The following is a 17161-nucleotide window of genomic DNA, read 5'->3' as shown; positions in this document are numbered from 1 at the left end:
TTTCTGCTGTCATAAAATGATGGTAGCTTTCTCATCAAAATTATTATCAAATAATTAGATATTGACTGAATGGGGGAACCCCCCCCCCCCCCCCCCCCCCCCCCCCCCCCCCCCCCCCCCCCCCCCCCCCTCTTTTTCGGGGGGACTTTTTATGTCAAAAAAGGAACAACAAATTGATATGGCCATGGAAAACTCCCAGATTTCTCATTCAGTCAATAGGATCAATCATTAACAGCATAAAAAGTAAATTTCATCCCAGAAAGAATGTGAAGTTATGTCTAAATGTGTACATTTAACTCTTACTACTCGGTTCCTGTTATAGAAGATAAACTCAAAGAAAAAACTACGTAAAACTATCTTGCCAGTCCCAGTATCTGACTGGTACATCAGAAGCACTCCATAAGCAGGACTCCCCATTTGAAGGCAAATACAATCCCACACAAATAGTTAGCAAGTATCAGGGTCCAAAGGTTAGTATAGCCCAAAGTTTTATTTAGCGCTTCTCTGGCTAAAACTAAAAATCTGGAGAACACTCAACTGAGCAAATCCTGATTGGCAGATAAAAATCCTATTACCAATCGGGTTTTCACATATTTCCATTAAAATACTTGGATGACTATCAAACAGCAAAATAGATAGCAAAGTTACCCTGACTGGAAGATCAAAATCCTATTACCAATCGGGTTTTCACATATTTCCATTAAAATACTTGGATGACTATCAAACAGCAAAATAGATAGCAAAGTTACCCTGACTGGAAGATCAAAATCCTATTACCAATCGGGTTTTCACATATTTCCATTAAAATACTTGGATGACCACCAAATAGCAAAATAGATAGCAAAGTTAGGGAAGATCACCATCTGCCAATATAGTGCTGGACAAGAAAGAGAGTTTCAAAATCTATACAGCAAAAATACATCTTTTACTCATAAGTCACTCCAAATTCCCAAATAAAATTCACACAGCGAACCTAAACAGAATCCTCTCAGGTTACATGCTTTGGGAATTATCCGCAAATAGCCCTAGAAGAAAAATAATTCACAGATCATTTCTAGAAGGCCCAAAAAACCCTGAAGTTCTATAGAATTACTACATAATCAGTTTTGGATCTCTCTGAGAAAACTCTCACATATTAGTGGAAAAATGTGCTTCCCAGATTCTTAATACAAGCAGCAAATATCAGAACACATCTAGTTTTTGCTCTTACTTATAGCTTACCATTTACCAAACCAAATCAATTTAAACAATAGATGCAGAAACACGAATTAGCACCAAGAAAGCTATACCCTTTTGATTGGTTGCAAAGAAAACCAGGGAAATAAAAAGGGACCACGACTTTGAGGAAAAAAGAATATCTTTTAAGGATCACTTGAGTCTAGCCATTGTTTTCTCAAGCCCCAAATACCGATATTTCCAAATTTCATTATCATGTCTGTTCCTACAATTTCCCAGCAATCGCATACAACCCATGGATATGTTTAAACTAAACAGTCAAAATTCATCGGTGCACTAAACAAAAGAATATAACTTCTAATCAAAACGATTAATTAACATGAACCGGAAACTTGGAAAATAGTCAGAACAGATTAAAATTGCTGTAACAAAAATTCTTGATTAAAAAGACATTTAAGTTAATGCAGAAATATGTTACCTGGTTCCAGTAGAGGTTGCATAAAGAGTAAAGAGTGCTTGGTCAGAGACGAGAAAAAGTGAGAGGAAGTTATTTTCGTTCCAGCGATTGAGTGCGTTTCTGACTAGCGGAGTCAGACATGCAAATCATGTTTCCCTAAGTTTATAATATATAAATTCTCTCTCTCTTTTTTTTTTTTTTTTTTAATAATATGATTTTATTTTATTTTTTGACTTTTGGATATTTTTGTGTGTGGCTGAGATGGTTTGGTCTGATAGCTTGTAAAAGCCATTTGGGGAGATGTGTGGCAGCTGTTGTGCCGTGGAAGTGCACCATTATTTTATTACCGTTGATATACAAAACAAGTAAAAGAATGCCAAAGCAATCACAAGAAAGAATAATTTTATAAGCAATGATGAATGACAAATCCATGAGTTGGATTTTATAACCGCTGTTGCAGTGGTTCCCTCCTTGGCTTGGCAACAAGGGTCTAAATCCAATTTATTAGTTCCATTGTCCGTTTATTTTTTTATTTTTGTTATTTGCACAATAATTTTTGTAAATGAGTTTTTATCAGGATCCTCTACCCTCTCCTCATGTATTCTCTCTCTCTTTTTTAAGTCAATACAAGTTTGTTGAAAAAAAAATTACAAATTGAGAGTGTTTCTATCACTGTTGTGGATTTCGTACCGTACTGACCGGTACGGTCGATATTTTTTGTACCGACTGTCCGGCCGGTACAGTACTATACCTGTTTCGTACCGGCCTATATTTTAGTTTGTACCGGCAGATATTTCGACCTGTATTTTTTTTTTTCATTTTTTCAAACTACAAGCTTATTTTTTAACTCTCAATTCAGACTAGACTATTTATAATTTATATAAATATGTATTTATATATAATTTATTTATATATAGATTATTATTTTAGAATATAATTTTTATATATATTTATATATATAATTTATTTATATATCGACTATTCCGAAACGCTATCTCGAAACGGTATCGATATCGAAATATTTCGTTCCAGTACCTTGATCGGTGCGGCGTCCAGTACGGTATTCAAAACATTGGTTTCTATCCATCAAGCCAATTTATTTATATAGATTGTAGGTATAGAAATTCTAAGATTGAACAGTGAGATAATATGAAATAGTTTTAGATAAAAGTTAAAAATTAAATAAAATATTATTAAAATATTATTTTTTAACATTATTGTTACTTTAAGATTTAAAAAAATAAAATTACAAACGGAGCCTAAATAGAATTATTACATTATCCCCGATCCCTTCAACTTAATTTTGATCTTTTGGCAATCATTGCTTTAATATAGTTGGCTCTAAATTCTAAAGTCTGAACACTTCCTCCCCTGTGGCCTTCCAAGTTCCAAGTCCTATGATGGTGCAAAGCTGCATCTGCTTCTGTATTCAATGAGTGTGGATGTCTACCTTTTGAGAAGCGTACTGTCCATGTGAAAGAAGAAAATTGAACTGAGATTTCCACGAATCCAACCCAAAGTTGCCAAGAAGTTGCTGTTCTTTTCTTTATCAATCCACTACTTCATTTATTTATTTAAAAAGGTAAGGGAAACATCATGTTTTGCATAGAGTGATGCTGGTTAGGCTGGCACTTAACAGTGATACGCCGTTAGGTAAAAGTTATCTTTTTTATTTTTTATTTTTTTAACATCTTTAAATATTTTTAAAAAATAAAAAAAAATCAATATACTAATAGTCATTTTCTTATTTAATAAGTAAAAATAATTAATTAAATAAATAAATACATGAACAGTCAAATTAAAATGAAAGGATATACTAATATTTTTCTTGTGCATATATGTGAATTAACACAAATAGTGGGACTTTGATATAAATATTATTTAATACAAAAACAAGTGGGCCTTTGATATTAATATTTTGTGTGAGCATCACGTGTGTGGGGCTTTATAAGCGTGTTTTTTCTTCAATGGTTCTAATATTAATATTATTTAATATAGCGACGCGTTTTCGTAACCAAAACGTTCAGTGGTCCGAATGTTAGAAAGAAGTTGCTGACTTCTGGTTCACGCTAACGGCAAAGCTGCAATCTGCTTCTCTACGACGTCTTCTCTGTATCAAAACTGAATTGCATACTTGTTCCTCAATGGCATTCAGTTTACCCTCTTCCTCGCCCGCCTCTTCTTCTTCCACTCTTAAATGCTCTTACGATGTATTCTTGAGTTTTAGAGGAATAGATACTCGCAATACTTTTACTGCTTTTTTATATCATGTTCTATGTCAAAGGGGAATCAAAACTTACATAGATGACAAAGATCTTGAAAAAGGAGAGATAATTTCACCAACACTTCTCAAAGACATTGAGGAGTCAATGATTTCTATCATTGTATTATCTCCAAACTATGCATCATCTGCATGATGCTTGGAGGAGCTAACGAAGATCCTTGAGTGTAAGAAAACAAAACAACAAATTGTTTTACCAGTGTTTTACCATGTAGATCTATCAGAAGTACGAAATCTGAGAGGAGGTTTTGGAGAAGTATTGGCTAAACATCAGGAGAGGTTCAAGGAGGACCCAAAGGTGCAGAGGTGGAAGGAAAGCCTACAAGAGATTGCCGATTTGTCTGGAGAACATTTGGAAGACGGGTACTTCTTTAACTATTATATTAATTGAGAATAGAATTTTTCTTCAAGCAAAATTGTTTATTAAAAAAATTATCATGTGTTCTTTGAGCATGCGAAAAACATATAATTTTGAATGAAATGTCAATTTTTTAACTTAGCCTTTAAAAAAGCATGAGCAGTCACATGCTCGATATATAACGACTGTAATTTTTATATATGTATCAAAGAAATTTTCCTCCGATCTAATTTGAAGAAAAACTCACGATAAAAACCCAATGAATGCATACATTTATTCCTTTTTTTTATACATTTGGAGAGAGAGTGTTTCAAACCGAAGACCTCCATTTTAGAAGTTAAAAATTTATGTCAATCAGGCTACATCTTATCTATTCCTATTTTTGTTATTGTTTTTCTCGTTTAATATTAACGGCACATGGGCTTTATAACCACGGTGGCCTTAAACTTTACTGGGCCTTGCCCACCTTATAACAAACACCCCCACCACCCAAAACCGGCATAGAAAAATATAAAAAAATCTTTTGAGTATTGCTTAGTTTTGATCGTTCGGCGTATTCACAAGTACAAATTTTACATTTTATTTTTTTTTCTTTTTTACTCTTTTTTAACATCTTTAAATATTTTTTTTAAAAATACACTAATACATTAAAATTCACTTCTTTAATCATTAACAAAATAAATAAATAAATAAATTAAATATATGAATAATCAAAATTAGGAAAGAAACTCATGTGATATATTATCATTTTCCAATATCATTATATAAACTTATGTGAGACATCAAATTTTAAATTTATTTTCATTATAAAATAAATTTAATTTTTTCACATGAATACAAATGAGTTTATAAACTTCATTTATATAAGACAATGGTTGGCAATCAAAACCGTCTCTAAATTCAAAGATAATCTTTTAAGTTAAAAGTTGTTTCATTTCCAAAAACATGATCTATAGTCTTAAAACTCCTCAATATTTTCTAAAGCATTAAAAACTCAAGGAGCCATTTTCACATATTCACAAGAACCATCCCATAGGGTGGCTAGACACCACGTCAAACCGAGTATTTTCGCTGCCAGTGGTGCAGCCACCATTGGGCCAGAGGCAATACAACAGTACTACGAGTATGGTTCTCTCTTTAGAACAAGTATTTAACTAATAAAAGTTTATTTATTATATATATCATATCTCAAGACTTCTTCAATAAAGTTTTCATATAAACATGCTTTTATGATACGTCTGGCCACTTTTCTAAAACTATATCAAACTATTGTCTTAAAAAGGTTTTACATTTTACACTATTTTACAAACACTTGCACTCTACACAAACTATTTTCTTAAAAATTTTCGATCAATCTCGCCTGCTTATTGTAAGTTCTCTCGAGTTTTCCTCTATCTTTTGTTTTTTTTTTTTTTTAAGGATAGTTTCATGTGCTAAGTAAGGTGGTGATCCGTAATTTCTTACAAATATTACCTGATTGTCAAACTGCGTAAGTGCATGCCATATGCTAGGCTTATAACAGATCAGATATTACAACTTAAGTTTTTTCGTTTCTTGAATAGGAAACTCCAAATCCATTATTTTCTAGGCATCCATATGTAGGAGAAGTGCACCAACTAGTTAACAGAAACTTTAATGTAAAACCCTACAAACAAACAAGAACATTCATAAATCTCCAATCTTCAATGTAGCGTTTCCCATCTAGCTAATTAATTAAGTAGAGTACTATAAAAGGAAAGCACAATTATCCATCAGCCACCAAAGGCGCCATAGACTCTCCAAGAATCAACCGGCCTTCCTTGTTTGTTGTCCTTGCATTGGTTTGATTCATGCTTTGGGTAGGTTTTGTATGATCTCTACATTTCTTGTCTACATTGGTTATGGTAATTTGTGCTACGCTGAACTTTTTCTGCAAGATTTCTTGTGCTGCTATGAACAATTGTATTTGATTTTATAGTTCTTTAATTTTGTGGTACTAGTCGTGGCCATTGTAATTTAAGTTATATTTGGGTACTGAGGTGATATCAGATTATCTATGAATAGTAGTGAAAAATTAATTATAAAATATTGAATAATAGTGAAAAAATAATAATAAAATATTGAATAGTAGTTAATAGCAGTGAAAAGTAGTAAAAAAATATTGATAAAATATGAGATCACTCCACTACCCAAACATAGCCTTAGAGTTGCAAATTGTAACGAAACTTGTTTTTCCCTAGTGGCCCATTGGTGTGATCTAGTTGTTTCATTTTTATTGGTTTCATACTAATTTATTGGTATTGAGTAAGCAAATCTAAAAAAAAAAAAAAAAAAAAAAAAAAAAACCTTTTAACTAGACCTTGTGGAAGATCTTCTACATCAGCTACTATAACAATTTATATATTAGTCATGATTTTTTTCTAAACTTATTTTGTAATTGTAATGGGTGATATATACTATAGTTGATGTGTTGACACACCGACTTATAAATAATGAAACTCCATATCTTTTTATGTGAAAAATGTGACTCATTGAATGTTCTTTTTCCTTGTATTGGCAGGAATGAATATGAATTTATGCATAAAATCATTGAATGTGTGGACTCTACAATATTTAAATCTACATACCAGTTAGACATTGCTGAGTATCCAATTGGACTGGAGTCTCGTCTAAATGACTTGAATACTAATTTAGAAATTGGAAGAAATGACATCACTCTCATGATAGGGATTTATGGAACTGGTGGAATTGGTAAAACAACTCTCGCCAAAGCAATCTTTAACTCAATTGGAGATCAATTTGAAGCTAGATGTTTTCTAGCAAATGTTAGAGAGATTTCGAGTCGAGAGGACGGTTTGGTCAAACTGCAAGAGAAGCTTCTTTATGAGCTCTTAGGAAACTTTGGAAGTTTAAATATTGGCGGTGTTGGAGGTTCTAATGTTATAAAGCTTATGCTTTGCTCTAAAAGGGTACTTATAATTCTTGATGATGTGAATGAATTGCGCCAATTAAAAGAAATAGCTGGAAATCATAATTGGTTCGGCCCAGGAAGTAGAATAGTAATAACAACAAGAGATCAACATCTATTAACTTATCATCAAGTTGATTCAACGTACGAAGTGCAGGGATTGGACCACAACCAAGCTATTCAACTATTTAGTTGGCACACATTTAAAAGAGAGAAGCCAATTGAAAGTCATGTAGAACTCACAACATGTATAATAGGTTATGCTAAGGGCCTTCCACTAGCTCTTACAGTACTTGGTTCAGATTTATGTGGTAGAAGTATACAAGAATGGAAAAGTGCATTGGAAAAGTATGAAAGAAGTCCTCATAAGGATATTTATGAAATTCTTAAAATAAGCTATGATGGGCTGGATGATAATGAAAAGGATATTTTTCTTGACATTGCATGTTTCTTCAAGGGAAACTCTGTTGAATATGTCACGAAAATACTAGACAGTTGTTGTTTTTCATCATCTATTGGCATTGCAAGGCTTAAAGATAAGTGTCTCATCAATATTTGTTACCAGTGTGTGGAGATGCATGACTTATTGCAAGAAATGGGTAAAGAAATTGTTCGACAAGAATCGCTTAAAGAAGTTGGCAAGCGCAGTAGATTGTGGTTTTATGAAGATGTTCGCCATGTATTAGAAGAAAATACGGTAAGTTCACACTAATTTTCATTTCAATAATTTCATCTTAATTTGTTTTGGTTTCTCTGTTTTTCCATGATTTTAGCAAGTGGTGATAAAACAAGAACAACTTTATGATTTGATTTTGTTGGGATACTTATGCCTTTGTCTGTCTTTGTAGGGAACAAACACAATCGAAGCGATTTTGTTAGATTTTCCTGAAGGCCATCATCACATGATATGCTTGCATTCCAAGGCATTTAAAAAGATGAAGAATCTTCGATTATTGTTTATAAATTGGAATGCACAATTTTCTGCAGGACCGAATTATCTCTCTAATGAGATAAGAGTGCTTGATTGGCCTCAATATCCTTCGTCATTTTTGTAACGCCCCAAACCCGGGTGGCTTGGAGAATTACTACCTGTCACTCATAAACATGTCTCCCAACACATCCAAAGGATAATCTCCAACAACTTCATAAATGAAAATCAATCTCAAATCTTCTCAATAATCTCATTATAAACTCCACACAATCTTTAATGCAATATTAATAAATCAAAGGGGTCCATAACTTCCCGATAGTCATAACAAACCAACTAAATATTTCATAAATCTTACTAAACTCAAGACATAAATAAAACCCAAAGATATTAAAACTAAGAACACCAGAAGTCCTTCTTCTACCAACATCTCCTCAGCTTTAGACACAAAGAGCATTCTAATCCAGGTCCTCATTTGGACTCACCACATCATCTGAAAAATATTATAATGATAGGGGGTGAGTCATCAACAACTCAGTAAGCAGAAATCATATGCTAGCGTGCAAACATGAGCATTTATCAAGGAGAGTATGCAGAACAAAATATTTTTCCAGAGTTATCATGCAGAACAGAACATATTTTCAAAATAACAGAGCGATGGTTTTAAAAACAAGTAAAACCCATGGTACTTTGGCATAACATAAACTGAGTATCATCATCAAATCAAAACAGAGCATCAAACAGAGCAGAGACCATGTTTCACCCCCGTGGTAGGGTTGTGCTAACCCCGGTGGCCAAACCAGGCAGAGACAGAGGTGAAATCTTTCCTTTATTCTTCTCGGAGCCCCGAGTGTGCACACAGGAAAGACCACAATAAAGCCACTTTGTTTCCAAAGTGGGTGCACTCAGAGACAGAGAAGTTGGTACCAACCCAAACAGAGCAGAGCATAACAGAGCAGAGCAGAGCAAAGCAGAGACAGAGTCAGATACAAAAACCAGTACACCATGCCAAAGGTTTTCAAATGTTATATCAAAATAATACAGAGTACCGAAACAGAATCAGACAGTTTACCGACACTGAACACAAAAGTCAGAACATCTTTCTAAATAAATGTACAACTTTTCATATTCTCAATATCGCTCAATTTTCAGATTTCAGAAACCACATGACAGAATTTAGCTCATGTCTACACAATGCATGCCAAAACATATTTTTCCTTTTTCACACAGATTTCATGAATAATGCAGATGAGTGACCGAGGTTGATCTTTATTTTCACAAGTTCCCAACACAACACAAAATATGCAAAGTTTTCAGAAAATCAACCTCAGTCTTATTAACTTGTATAAAACCTAGCATAGGAACCCCGCTTACCTGACTCCTGCAGTGTATTATCTATGACTTGGATACGGTCTCTATCCGTCTCGCCACCTATTCATAAGATAATATAAACTAAAAATTAAAATCCAACAATACACAATTGGTCTTAAACAACTCAAGAACTCAAACTCTAGACCATAATTCAACGAGTTTAATCAAACTTAACTAGCCAAATAACAATCCGGACAGCCCAAACTTCGATCCAAAATATTCTATACTAAACTCAGTACGTTGGCTTTAAGTGGAGACTGATTCGGAACTGAAAAAGTGTTTGCTGAAAGTTGGCTTGACAGTTGGCTCGAGCCAAGTTCGCTCGACAGTCCGCTCGAGCGAAGGCAAGTCAGAGAGGTTCGCTCGAGTCTCGCTCGACACTCCGCTCGAGCTAAAGCAAGACAGAGAGGTTCGCTCGAGTCTCGCTCGACACTCCGCTCGAGCGAATGCAAGTCAGAGAGGTTCGCTCGAGTCTCGCTCGACACTCCGCTCAAGCCAATGCTCATTTGGCTGCTCGCTCGAATCGCGCTCGACAGTCTGCTCGAGCGAAGTACGCAGATTTTGCCAACAAAACCAGTTTACACTACACAACTTTCCATTCCCAACTCCATAACATAAAGTATAAACTAACACTTCCAAATATTTTCTCCACCACCATTCCAACAATTCCACTACAATGAAACTTCAAATAATCCAAACCTAGGACAAAACACCAACCCGAAATACTCACCACGTATCAACCAGAAAAACTCACAAAAACTACTCAAACTCACAGCCAAAACAGATATTGCATCAAAAAGAAGATAAACCAAACCCAAAACTAAGAAGCAGAAATCGCACGGTTACAGAAGGAGAAACCGATACTTGAATGAGAAAGAAACCCTTACCAATCGAAAATGGAGGGGATGCGAATTGATGCCCGTGAGTTGCAGATGAAAACCAAAATGCAGAAATGGAGGAAAAACAGAGTATAGCAGACGGCAACACTCGGGAAACCAGAAGCAACACAGCAACAGAAATCCACGTGAGGAGGTCTAGGGCATGGGATTCGGAAACTCAAACTAATGCCAACAACAGGAAATAAAGATGAAACCGAAAAGAAAAGAGAGACGTGCGCGAGAGAGATGCGGGAGAAACTGAAACTGAAAACAGAGAAATGCGGAAAGAAACGGAAGTTGAAGGAGAAAACACTCACCTCAAAAACGACGTCGTTCAGGATTCTCACTAAACATGAAAATGGCTGGGCCATTTTCACGCACTGATCCGGGCCACTTTGATGAAGAGGCAGGGCCTTACAATTTTTGCCTTCTAATTTTCATGGAAATAATCTCGTTGAATTTCGAATGCCTAGTAGCCTCATCAAGGAGTTAGGCGGCCTAAAATCCAAGGTACCACTATTATTTTCAATATTTCTTTCTTTAAAACTATGAAACAGAATTTCATTGAAGCTAATACATTTATTTTTTTTTATTTGGACAGAACTTGACAGTTATGGATTTAAATGAGTGTCAATTCTTAACAAAAATTCCTGATCTTTCAAGTAGCCCAAATTTAGAGGAGTTGGATCTTAGATATTGTAAGAACTTAGTTGAGGTTCATCATTCCGTTGGATTCCTTGATAAGCTTAGGGAATTTTTTGTTACTGGATGCCGCAAGCTTAGGATTTTTCCGAAAAGATTCAAGTTGAGATCTCTACGTATTTTTTATCTTGATTATTGCTCGAGTCTTGAAGACTTTCCAGAGATTGAATGTGAAATGGAATTTTTACATGTGCTAGAGTTTTGCGGCACTAGCATAAAAGAACTACCTTCATCAATTGAGAACCTCAAAGGACTTAAAAACTTAAATCTAGAAAGCTCTAGTCTAAAAAAGCTACCTTCATCAATTGGCAACCTTACTCAGCTTGAAGAATTATATGCAAAAGGCTGCATTGATCAGCTACAAAGTCTACATATTGTCAAAGTCGACGGTTATCCTCAAGTACCAATAGACATTGGAAAGGTGGAGGAGGATGGTATACAATCCACGCCATCTGTTGTGTCTACAGGCGAAGAATGTGAAATTACATCAACTACTGCAGAATTGACTCCGACAAATTCAAGCATTTTTAATGATGCAGGTTCCTCCTCAAGCGCAATTTGGAAATCGTTACAAGATTTAAGTCTTCGATTCTGTTGCCTGTCAGAATCAAATTTCTTCATGAATGGTAACTACTTTCCCGCTTTGGATATGTTAAATCTAAGTGGGAGTGATATTGTTATCTTTCCACCTCAAAGCGTTACATTTGATAGGTTGCGAGACCTTTGTTTGAACAATTGCAAGAAACTTGAAGAAATTTTACCTCTTCCATTGAGTATATCAACTGTTGCAGCTCGTGGATGCACGTCATTGGAAAGTTTTACACTACTATCTGAAATACTTATTAAAAACAATGGAACGAGTTTTTCTAACTTCCTATTTATTGACTTGTACGGATGCCATAAACTACTTGCGGATATGAGGCCGATTCCTCAATGGGAAGATCAGGTATGTACGTCTCTTTTCCTCTCTTTCTTTATAACTTGTATTGCAGAAGTTTTTTTTTTTTTTTTATTTTCTTTATTCGTATAACAGAGAAATTCCGAGGATCAAAATTGGGCAGACCACTTTGAAGAGAGAGATATTGAGGTTATATTTCCAGGAAAGAGGATTCCAAGCTGGTTCAGCTATCGCAAGGAGGCCCATGATAGTAATATGTGTGAAATAGATATTAATCCATCGCATCATTGGAATGACATAGATGAAATTGTTTTCTATGTTGTTTTTGGATTTAGAGTTGGGATCACTAACCCAGAAACGGAGGAGGCTCTTCATATATATGTTAGAACCCATGATAGATTGGATTGGAAAAACTTATGCAGTAATCGACGTATCGCATTTTCTTGGACGGACTCAGACCATGTATGGATGCACTGGATGAGTTACGGTGAACAAGTGGACGTTTCAAGGTTTAGATTTGAATGTGAGTCAAAGCTCGTGGTCTTTAGAAGGGTTGGGATCCATTTCCTAAAGAAGCATGAAGAGAACGTAAGAGATGAAGTAGGTGTGCTCTACAAAATTCCTTTAAAATATTTTGGTTCCGAATTTTTTTATTCCAGTAGTGATGTAGAAAGTGACAGTTGGCTAGATGTAACGTATGAAAAGAGGCATTCCTCAAATTCGGAATTAGAGAATGACGATGAGAATCCAAAGAAAGATTTGGAATTAAAGAATGGTGATGAGAATTTGAAGGAAAGATTTGGTAAGAGGCGTCGTGATGAATATGATTGCAACATGGAATTCAACTGGTACCCTCAACAAAAGAGGTAGCATTCCACAACCATGGGCATCAGAATATCGGAATTAGAGAATGATAATGAGTATCCAATGGAAGATATGGATTTAAAGCTTAAACTTGGATTGTAATTAAAAGGTGCAATCTTCAATTTTATTTGCTATTTGCTGCCTTCTTGAGATAGGGAGATGCATGAACATGAGAAGATGGAATCCGGACTGAACCAAACATATCACTATCCATGCTTCCAAGCAATTGTTCATGTGGAATTTTATAGCTTTAAGTGTGTACAAAGAATCTATAGATCATGTGAAGCTGTCACAACGACTCGCTTCAAATGCAGACGTAGACGGTATCTATTTACGGTAATTTATTTCTTTTTGTGCATTCTTTATTTCATCTGGAACAATTTTCTCACTCCAACCAAACAGACCCACGACTTTTTTTGCACATAAAATTCCGTGTGCCAATCTTTTCAAATTAATGGGTCTGTTTTTAGGATTTGCTCTGTGTTTTGTGATTTTCTCAGTGTTTTTCTAATTTGCACCAATGCGAATTAGTGTCGTAAATATCATAATTCATGAGTTATGCCCTTTAGTTCATAGGACCTTGATTAGGGACGTCGGTCTTGTTTAGAGAATAATTTGCTTTTAAAAGTTAGATTGACAAACTTTACCATCCATTCCAAATCGTCACACCTACATTTTCTTTCGAAATGCTTCATGTACACTCAAGTAATATTTAATAATTACATTTTTAAAATAGTATTTTTTTCTTCATGTAGAGACAACTTTGAATAATAATGTTTGGAATATTCAAATTCTAGCAATTTTCATTTTATGTGTTGAAAATATGTTTAACTTGGTTGTTGCAGAGATATGATTCTATTCCAGCAGAGGTTCTTGACCCAAAAGCCAAAAGGGTTAGTTTAGCTTAAGAAGCCATAGCATAAGCAAGGCCATGTGTATGAATTGCTGCTTGGCTTTAATAATGTTGAAAAAACTGGGCATCTTTTGGATCTTAGTTTGCAATCCAAAAGATTGCTTTATTTTAATCTATTCTCCTTGTTTCCATTTCTTTTTCTTTTTTTATGTTGACTGCTGCTATTTTGTGACATGATACATTTGAAAAGCATTAAAACTAATATTAAAGAAGATGAAAACATCTCACAATTCTTTTCCATTATAAGCCTGATCATTGGGATGAAGAAGAGGATGGAATATGGAAACCCTCCAAGGTACCTAATCCACATATAAAGGACCATGGAAGCGCAAGGTATGACAATTAAACTTAATTGCTACATAGAAAGCTTGAAGCTTTATTCTTCTTTGCAGTTTATGATAAAATTGCTCTTTTTGACTAGACAGAAAATTAAGAATCCCAATTATATAGAGAAATGGAAGACTCCTTGGATTGATAATCCAGGTATACTTGTTTAAAGCTTGTAAACAGAATGCAGTAAACAAAAGTAACACAAAAGAATTACGTGATTCGATCCTAGGATCTACGTCCATAGCAGGAACTATCTAGAGATTTTATTGATGATCAATAACCATAGCTTTTGAGAATACAAGATCACACACTCAGCCTCTCTTTTAGAAAGTTATTAAAAAACTCTCTGTCAATCTCTCTGTTCTCTCCTGTGAATTTTAGAAAAATGTATATCTTTTCCCTTTACCACCAACTAATATTTATATACATATGTGTAGCAGCATATCAGAACAGAAAATGCCCCTCTCGATAAATCTGGTATACCTGTCATCCTGATATTCGCTGCAATGTCATTTTCTAATTTTACAGGTGTCTTCTTTTAAATGGTTGGCACCACTTCATAACATATTTGATTAGTGTTTTACTCGTTTTCAACATATATTCAGGATGATATCATTCTTGGAGCAGATACAAGAACCATTGAAGGACCCATAATCACTGAAAAGAACTGTGAAAAGATTCATTATATGGCACCAAACATATATTGTTGTGGAGCAGGAACTGCTGTCGATGCAAAGGCAATAACATGTATTTGTTAGGTCTGAATTTAAGGTGATGATGTTGCACTCTTTATCATCTTCTTTTAAGAATGGCTAATGCACTGTCTTGGTGTTTGCTTTCTTTTAACAAGGTCAGTTCACAACCAACTGAATTGACACTACCATACTGGTCAAGAGTCAAGGTTGTCACAGCACTCACCCTCATGAAGAATTACCTTTTCAAGTGAAGTTTCATTTGTTGCAAACCAAGAAACGAAAGTTGCATTTGAATTGATGTTACTGGACGTCATCTGCATACTGTGAGTCTATTTTCAAGAATTAAATTGGAAAATATCATGTGGTTTTTTTGGCTTACATATTTGGTGGTGTGTCACTGCCTCTTGTAGAAACTATAATTGTTTTTGTAATTTTTCGGGTTTGGTTTATTGAAGATCTTTGCTTATTTATTTTTGGATTGGGGTAAGTTTCTTTCAGGAGTTGTGGATATTTTTTGGATATATTGAATACATTATGATTATTCATAATGCGATTTAACTAAAATGACATTTTAGTAGGACATTTATTTTTACCATTTGCACAGAAATGATATGACCAAGACATGAATGGTGTCCAAAATATTGGATTTGCAACAAAAGTTCTTGGAGTTGGAATTGTTTAAAGTGTACCTACGCGAAGATATGCTTGGAATTGCAACACAACTCATGCAAAAAAAAAAAAAAAAATTGATAAAATAGTGATCAATCTTCTTCAATGTTTATACCTCTTCTGACAACCCTTTTCGTGGAGTCCATGTAGAGGCACGAGTTGCTGAGCTCATTGACACATCTGAGGGTTGGTGGAAACAAGACATGCTGCAATGCATTTTTAACAATGATGACCTGACGCATATATTGCAGGTACCTGTGAATCCTAATGGGAGTTTTGATCAGTTAGTATGGCGTGGTACTTCAAATGGACAGTTTACAGTCAAGAGTGCATACTATTTAAATATGCAACTTCAGATGAGCAGCAAAGGTGAATCCTGAAGAAATTATGAATGGCAACATATATGGAAGAAAATCTGGCACTTGCCTGTATCCCCTAAAGTGAGAGTTGTTATGTGGCGTGCATGTATGGATGCTCTCCCTACAAAATTAAATCTATGCAAAAGAAGGATGGCTGCTGACTCTTCATGTCGAATTTGTTTGCAAGAAGAGGAAACTCCTAGTCATGTTATCTGATCTTGCTCTGCAGCACAAGATGTTTGGTTTCTTGGGAGAAGATGTTACAAAAGGCCTCTATTACAACTACAGCTTTTGATGTTATTTTTTCCCAGTTGATGGATCGGTTATCTCTACAGGATTTGGTTCGGTTCTCTTATTTGGCTAGATTCATATGGCTTAGAAGAAATGCCTTGATCTATGAAGGCTCTTTTCAACATCCTGTTACTCTATACAAGAATGCTCTCAATGCATGTAGTGAGTATGAAGCTGCCATGGAGACTCTTAAGGAAACCATTTGTTAACACTCAATCTACCATTCCTCTTTGGGAAGCCCCTCTGGAGTATTGGGTTAAGGTTAACTGGGATGTGGCAGTTAGATCTGATGACAACAGGATTGGTATTGGTGTTGTTGTAAGAGACAGCACTGGATCTGTTCTAGCCTCTATAATGAAACCCCTTATTTTCTGTGTGGAGCCATCAATAGCTGAAGCTCGAGGTCTTTTAGAAGCAACTCATTGCTGCAAGGATCTTGGTCTGCAACAGGTTATTTTTTAAGGAGATTCAGCTAGAGTTGTTAATGCTATTTCATAAAGGGACTCATCTGCAGCAAATTTCTGTTGTTTCACAAATGAAATCAAGTTGTTTTTTTCTGTTTTTGAGTGGAAGATTAGACATGTTAAACGTGAAGCTAATGGGGTAGCACATATTCTAGCTAAAGGTTGTTTCTCTTGAAACAGAACTAATAGATATTGTTTCTACCCCAATTGTATTTCTGCTCATGTGTTGGTTGAAAGCCAGACTCCCTTCAAGCTAATAAATTTCTTTTTTCTTCTTTGGATAGAGCTTGATAAATACAAAATTTTCTTTCCGTATATTCTTAACAAAAATTCCTGATTTCAATAGAGATTGGAAAAGATGTTAGACAATAATGCACCGCATCCGTTGTGTCTACAAGCGAATAACATCAAGTCCAGGGTTGACTCCAACAAACTCGAGCATTTTTAACAATTGTTATTCCTCAATCGGGTATCTGCGAGCACAATTAGTTTTAAGTCTTCGATTGATCTGTACCCTATCAGAATCAGATATGATCTTCACAATAGATAATTACTTTTCTAGTTTGGAGAAGTTAGATCT

The 17161-nt window shown here is 35.0% G+C and overlaps 2 protein-coding genes and 1 long non-coding RNA gene across 6 annotated transcripts in view; 2 read left to right on the top strand and 1 right to left on the bottom strand.

Moving 5' to 3' along the window:
- LOC121244106 (probable purine permease 5) overlaps window positions 1-1814 on the bottom strand; it is a 3163-nt gene extending 1349 nt beyond the window's left edge. The window contains 1 exon segment of the mRNA XM_041142158.1: window positions 1655-1814. Coding sequence (XP_040998092.1) covers window positions 1655-1676 — 22 coding nt within the window. The 5' untranslated portion in view covers window positions 1677-1814.
- LOC121244109 overlaps window positions 1-12673 on the top strand; it is a 24971-nt gene extending 12298 nt beyond the window's left edge. Inside the window, exon 4 of the long non-coding RNA XR_005936382.1 lies at window positions 12186-12673. This is a non-coding gene — a long non-coding RNA (uncharacterized LOC121244109). The remainder of the gene's footprint in view (window positions 1-12185) is intronic.
- On the top strand, window positions 6533-17161 carry LOC121244104 (disease resistance protein RUN1-like). Of its 4 annotated transcripts, none has more exons than XR_005936381.1 (5): window positions 6533-7916; window positions 8068-8244; window positions 10837-10906; window positions 10998-11288; window positions 17151-17161. XR_005936381.1 is itself a non-coding variant. In XM_041142157.1 (3 exons), the coding sequence occupies exons 1-3, from the start codon at window positions 10862-10864 to the stop codon at window positions 11827-11829; spliced, it is 792 nt and encodes a 263-aa protein (XP_040998091.1). In that variant the 5' UTR covers window positions 10822-10861; the 3' UTR covers window positions 11830-12038. The 4 variants fall into 4 exon arrangements, 1 of the variants encoding a protein (XP_040998091.1); XR_005936380.1 differs by lacking the exon at window positions 17151-17161 and adding an exon at window positions 11810-12033 and having other exon boundaries at window positions 10998-11724; XR_005936379.1 differs by lacking the exon at window positions 17151-17161 and having other exon boundaries at window positions 10998-12033.

This window comes from Juglans microcarpa x Juglans regia, chromosome 8S (genome assembly GCF_004785595.1).
Source record: "Juglans microcarpa x Juglans regia isolate MS1-56 chromosome 8S, Jm3101_v1.0, whole genome shotgun sequence".
Taxonomy (NCBI): Eukaryota; Viridiplantae; Streptophyta; class Magnoliopsida; order Fagales; family Juglandaceae; genus Juglans; species Juglans microcarpa x Juglans regia.
The sequence above is the reverse complement of the archived record's forward strand: the minus strand, read 5'-3'. Positions and strand labels throughout refer to the sequence as shown.

Coding starts and splice junctions, on each gene's coding strand:
- LOC121244104 (XM_041142157.1), top strand. CDS start 10,862: ATGCCTAGTAGCCTCATCAAGGAGTTAGGCGGCCTAAAATCCAAG. Junction 10,907..10,997: donor TAGGCGGCCTAAAATCCAAG/GTACCACTATTA, acceptor TTATTTGGACAG/AACTTGACAGTTATGGATTT. Junction 11,725..11,809: donor ATCAAATTTCTTCATGAATG/GTAACTACTTTC, acceptor TACATTTGATAG/GTTGCGAGACCTTTGTTTGA.